The sequence below is a fragment of the Gekko japonicus genome, unplaced genomic scaffold, assembly GCF_001447785.1.
Source record: "Gekko japonicus isolate JY-2015 unplaced genomic scaffold, Gekko_japonicus_V1.1 scaffold520, whole genome shotgun sequence".
Taxonomy (NCBI): Eukaryota; Metazoa; Chordata; class Lepidosauria; order Squamata; family Gekkonidae; genus Gekko; species Gekko japonicus.
Genome location: NW_015169188.1, coordinates 962,174 through 968,173, shown reverse-complemented (window position 1 = coordinate 968,173; position 6,000 = coordinate 962,174). Strand labels below are relative to the sequence as shown.

At 50.3% G+C, this 6,000-nt stretch overlaps 1 protein-coding gene across 2 annotated transcripts in view; it reads left to right on the top strand.

Annotated features, from left to right (window-relative positions):
- Positions 1 to 4,705: 4,705 nt before the first annotated feature.
- The window catches only part of JPH1 (junctophilin 1), a 113,639-nt gene continuing 112,344 nt past the window's right edge, over positions 4,706 to 6,000 (top strand). For both annotated transcript variants that reach the window (XM_015416208.1, XM_015416207.1), the window contains exon 1: positions 4,706 to 5,273. In XM_015416208.1, the coding sequence (XP_015271694.1) occupies positions 4,895 to 5,273 (379 nt within the window). In that variant the 5' untranslated portion in view covers positions 4,706 to 4,894. The remainder of the gene's footprint in view (positions 5,274 to 6,000) is intronic.

The following is a 6,000-nucleotide window of genomic DNA, read 5'->3' as shown; positions in this document are numbered from 1 at the left end:
GGCCGGGGGGGGGCTTTGAAAATGCATTTAAAGTTAAAGTTGCTTTCTTTCTCTGCTCCCCCCCACCTCAAGCCTCCCCAGGGAGGAGAACACTGATTGGGGAAGGGAAGACCGATTGGGGAGGCATGCTTCCCCTTCACTTCCCCAGTCACCCTGCTGGGAGCCACACAATGTGTGTGAAAAAGCCACATTTGGCTCCCGAGCGACAGTTTGGTCATTCCTGTTCTAGACAGAGAAGAACATTCCCTACCCAGTCAAACAGTGAGTTCGCTCTAAAGAGTGCAGAGTTCCCTGGTCTGGTGTGGTTAGAAACTGCCTTTAGGGACCAGGACCGATTTTCCACAAGCAACTGGGCTGCCCTCACGCTTCCTTTCCCCCCGATTGTATTTGTCAACTTCCCACTACTTGCTGCACAGCCACATTTTGACCCGCAGCATCCCCTGATTTTCCCCGCATCTTCTAGATCCTTGTTTTCTGAGATTGAGAAGATGCGAAGAAAACTGGGGGATGCTGCAGTTCAAAATGCAACCACGCAGCAAGTAGTGGGAAACTGACAAATACAATTGGGGGAAGAGAAGAGCGAGGGCAGGGCAGCTGCTTGTGGAAAATTGGCCCTTAAGAGTCAGTTAAGACGACTCTGGAATACTGGCGTTTCAAGAGATGAGTACTCAAGACGAATACTGGCATTTCAAGAGAAGGATTTCAGCCGACATAAACTGTACCGGTTGGAACCGGTGCAGTTTATGCCGGCTGAAATGCGATCACACTCACCTCCATTCTGCGGATCCCATCGCTGTATGCCCGTTCACACACAGCAGGCATCGGCGTTTGTTTTTTTTTAAAAAAAAAAACCCCAGTGAGCATGCGCATAGGTAGCCATCCACAGAATGGCGATCTTTGCGAATGCTGAAAACACCCCATATTACATTTAAAGTTTAAAGGTAAAGTTTAAACACACACACACCAAAGCCCTCATTTACAGAGGAGAAAACCCTGATGCCGGCAGCCGTGTTGCTCTCTTCTTCCATGACCAAAGGCCTCATCCCCCCCCTCCGTGCATGACTTACTCGCAAGTAACCCTTCCCTGGATCCGACTGCAAGACTTTTCCCTGCAGCTGCACTTCTAAAGCGCTTCCTCTCTCTGTCCATTCAGAATCTTCCCGGCCCGGCCAAGCGGAAGAGCCTTTTCTCCGCCCCCACCCCACCCCGATCGCTCGGCCTCTCCAGCAAACAGCTCCGTTGCTTTAACCCCCGCAGTGCTGAAAACACACCAAAGCGCTCCCCGTCCTCTTTCCCACTCCAGCCCGGCTGCCTCCAGATGCCCTCTGCGGTTCGGTGGGGCTCCTCAGGAGTAATCCTGCACTGGGTGGGTGTCCCGGAGTCCGTCCCCCCCCCCTGCTGATTGGATCTCTCCTCTCTTGAATCAGGGGATGGTCCTAACTCGCCCTGCATCACCCGCTTTGGGCTGAGTCCCCAAACTGGCCTCCCTGAAGTCCCGGACTCCTCCTAAACGTTCAACTTAAGGGCCTTTTCTTTTTCTTTTAAAACAAACACCGGGGCGAAGCTTCGCCCAAGCGCATATCGCTCTGTTTTTTTAAAAAATGGCGGGGGGAAAGCGGAAGCCTCGGGCTTCCAAACGGAAGTGGCTCTGTAACGTTGGAGAGCGATCAGACGCCGGGGTGCACCGTTTTCAACCGTTGCACTCAGTTTATCACCACTTGGGACCTAGTGGCAGAGTGCAATGGTTTAAAGGGATTTACAACGGTTAGGGACGGGAGGCAGATGTTCGCCGTGTGAACGCCCGTAAGTACACCGGTTGGAACCGGCACCCTAACCGTTGTAAACCCCCCGTCTGAACGCACCCAAAGATTCACGTCACTGTGAAAAGCGTAAGAAATTCTCATTAGCCTGAAGCATAAAAACTAAAGTCTGTGCATATACTAGTTTTACCTCAGAAATTTCAACCTCTGATTTCAACTGACCTTTCCCCTCTATGTTAAATAAATTATTTTGTTATTTTTTGAATTTCATAATGCCTTAAGTGCCATTGAAACTGTTGAAATTAAAGGGGGCTCTTAATCCTTCCCTCAGGTTCCTGGGCTGAGCCAACAGCCAAAATATGGTACTGTGACAGGGTGGGACAGCCAGAGTTCTTCAGCAAAAAAGAAAACACATTACTGGGGCAGCTCAGTCAATAAAGGAAAGAAAAACAGAGGAAAAATATTGCCTCTGAGGGAGAGAAGTGGACAGGACTGTCATAGTGACACTGCCATCCCACTAAATGCTCAAGCCTTTCGTTCCCATGGCAACCTGCATATCATCCCATTGTTTCCCCTTCCTGTAGTTTTTTACTCCAGCTTTATTCCAGTTCCCCCCCCCCCATTGCCTATCAAATGTATCTCCCCCCTCTTCCCTTTTGGTATCCCACTGCCTCCATTGTACCTTTCTATTGTTCTCAAGCTAATCCTTTTCCCTCTGCTAGTGCTCTGATGTACAGCCCAATCTTACACATGTTTACTTGGAAGGAAGTATTACAGAGTTGAATGGTGCTTTGCTCTTTTCTCATTGTTTCACATGGCAGTATCTTTATTCTTATTGTTTTCAGAAGTTGTTTTGAGCATCCCATTTTCTGTTTTTATTTTTAGCATGCCTTCTTATTGCAGATTCCATTTTGAATGTTTATTAGGACTTTGTTGCTGCATATTGATGTGGCTGTTTACTGTAATGTCTGTTTGGAATTTGTGTGATTGTCTGGTTTTTTGATGAGTTTTTTGATGAGATACTACTAGAGAGTTTGTCAAATGGATTAATATTGTATTTCAATGCTACTTACCTTGAAAAAGTTATACACGAAACGAGATAATATGCACGATCCATTGTGTTGATGGCATTTGAATTTCTTTCAGTAAACTGAAATATTTGAAAAATAAATTTCTGGTCTTTGGAGACTTTTTTGGCATAATGCATCACTGCTGTTTACTTCTTTCCAAACTTCCATCCCGTGATCTCTCTCTTTGTTCTGCAATCTCCTGGTGGGGTCTGGAAATTCCTCAGAATTACAACTGATCTCCAGACAACAGAGACCTGTTCCCCTGGAGAAAATGGCAGCTTCGGAAGGTAGGGTGTACGGCAATATACCCCACTGAGCCCCTTCCCCTCCCCAAACCCCACCATCCTCAGGCTCCACCATCCAAATTTCCAGGAATTCCCAAACTCAGAGCTGGCAACCCTAGCAACCTGGTGAACCTCCACTCTGAGGGAGTGCCATAAATGAAGCACCACCATGGAAAATGTCCTTCATATTCACCCACCATACTTCAGAAGGTAGGGACATTAGGACAGGGGCTTAATTTAAAGGTCTTCTGTTGGGTCGGATAACATTAAAAGCTGGCTTTGCCTAAGATAAACCTCACAATAGCATTATCAGCTTTTTTGTCATTTTTGTACCAACGGGGGGGGGGGCGCTTATACATCTTTTAAAACATCTTACAGTATACATCACCTCATCCCTGTATATCCATAATGGAAGAAGTCTCATCAGATGAAATTCCTGACTGTCATGCAGCCACTGACAGACTGAGAACATCACCAGGGAGGGCCAATTCTAGTTCTGGAACAGATGAATGCCCTTCAGTCTACACATTTAATAAAATGAACTGCTAGAATGGCCAGTGTCATTTCATACTGCAAGTACTGTTTGCTTTTTTAAAAGCACTACAACATAAAAAAAGAACTTCTTGCAAGTAGTAAACTAACAGGGCTGGGAGGGGGGAGTTCAGCCAGTCTTCTGCAGTGCTAATTTTCAACTTGCCTGCTCTGTCTCCTACTAGGTGTAGGGAGAGTGCCTTTAAAAAAAATAACTACACAGGAAGAATGTTCAAAAACATGGCTGTCAGCTTTTTAACTGGTCCCTCTGTCTCTTTAACACCAGTTTCAGATGCAGCACTTTATCAGGGATGTCATTTAGCTTTATGCCATTAAACAATTCAATTGCCCCTCCCTCTTGCTGGTTGGCAACTTAGTTAAAATCCGCATCCATCACCTGAAGTAAAACAGTTCATTCTTTAGACTCATTCGGCTTCACAGGTAGACCAGACAGCTGGCAGTGGATCCTGTGTATTGAAACCTCGAAGTGTCTGCCAGCTGTAGAGAGACAAGGGTGAGGGAAATGCACTCTGTTCATGCTCACGAAAAACGCCATCTTTATTATCATATATGGTCCACAGCTGTTTCTAGCCAAGCCTGGCAAAGCAAGTCTGCGACAGAATCCACAACTTTCCCGTGGTGAGCACGAACCCACCTTTAAGCCCTGCCCAAACATACTTCCTTACTCCTCACAAGCAATGCTGCCTCTGAGCTCTTTGTGAGCTACTGGCATTTAAAGTTGTGAGCGGGCGATTGGCTGCTGCATAAATTAGTTTGCTCTGGAGCCATCTTTCCTGAGCGAAGACAAAAATGTGTGAGCCAGAGACTAAAAAACTGTGAGCAGGCTCACCCGAGAGGGAACACTGCTCCCAGGAATCGCAGCTCCCGCAAAAACTCCCTCCCTCTCTTCACGCCCCGCACTCACACCTTCGCCCAAACTGAGGCAAGGACGACACCCTCCCCCGGGCTCCGCCTCACCCCCTCCCCGCAATTTCCTCTCCTTCCCCCGGGGTGTGACCGGGGCTTGGGTGTGGAAGGAGGGGACGGCGGGGCAGGCGGAGGGGTGGAGCGGAACGGAACGGCGCTGGGGGCGGGCGCCGGCGCCGAGGATCGCTGCCTGGGTCTGAGCCTTGGCATTCGTCTTGGGCGCCTTGGCGGAGGACGCAGCGTCGCGCCCCGAGCCCGAGTCGCAGAAGCCAGAGGCGGCGGAGGAGCCGAGCTCGGCCCGGGCGCGCCCCGCTCCCCCTGAATGACGGGCGGCAGGTTCGACTTCGACGATGGCGGCACCTACTGCGGCGGCTGGGAGGACGGCAAAGCCCACGGCCATGGCATTTGCACCGGGCCCAAAGGGCAGGGCGAGTACGCGGGCTCGTGGGCGCACGGCTTCGAGGTGGTGGGCACCTACACTTGGCCCAGCGGCAACACCTACCACGGCTACTGGGCGCAGGGCAAGCGCCACGGGCTGGGCGTGGAGACGAAAGGCAAATGGATGTACCGGGGCGAGTGGTCGCACGGCTTCAAGGGCCGGTACGGCGTGCGCCAGAGCCTCACCACCCCTGCCCGCTACGAGGGCACCTGGAGCAATGGGCTGCAGGACGGCTACGGCGTCGAGACCTACGGGGACGGAGGTGAGGGAGGAGCCAGGGAGTGGCCGCTGGAGGGCGCCTGGCGTTGGCGCACAAGGGGGCGTGCACAGTTCCCGGCTCTTTCACACGTGCGGGCGCAAGTGGGAGGGGGGTGCGCACAGAGCCGCTTCAGGTTGCGTTTGTATTTTCCGCCAGAGTCTGTTCACTTTTGACGCGCCCAGACAGATGCACGCAGTTTGTGAAACACAGGGATGGGTGATACCTGTGGCCACTTAGCCTTTGAGCATCTGGGACCCGTCACCCGCCTTCTGCTTATTAATTGCTAGGTGCCTTTTTGAAACGCGCGAAAGGACACACACTCTTTTCCTCTTAGGACTGATCAAGGGGGCAGCTTTCTTCCTTCTCCATAAATATTCAGCCCCCCCCCCCCCGGTAGCTGTGGGCTCCTTAGCTCTTGGTAACCTCAAACCAAGGGGTGGTGCGGCTGATACTCTTGGCTGTTACTCTCCTACTTCTGGGATTGAAACAGAGGACTGTAGGAGTTGATGAGCAACTGTAATACGTTTTGCTGTTTTCCTTGCCCAGGTTTTTTGGGGCACATCGATATGGTCTTTTGTGCTCCTTAGCCTTTACTTGGTAAAGGTGTGGAAGCAGGTTCATTCCCTAAAGTGAATTAGAATACCCATTTTTCCTGAAAGTGGGTATCATCAACAAGATCGGCAAAAGGCCATCAAGTTACCACCTGATCATGTGACTGTGTGATTAAAAA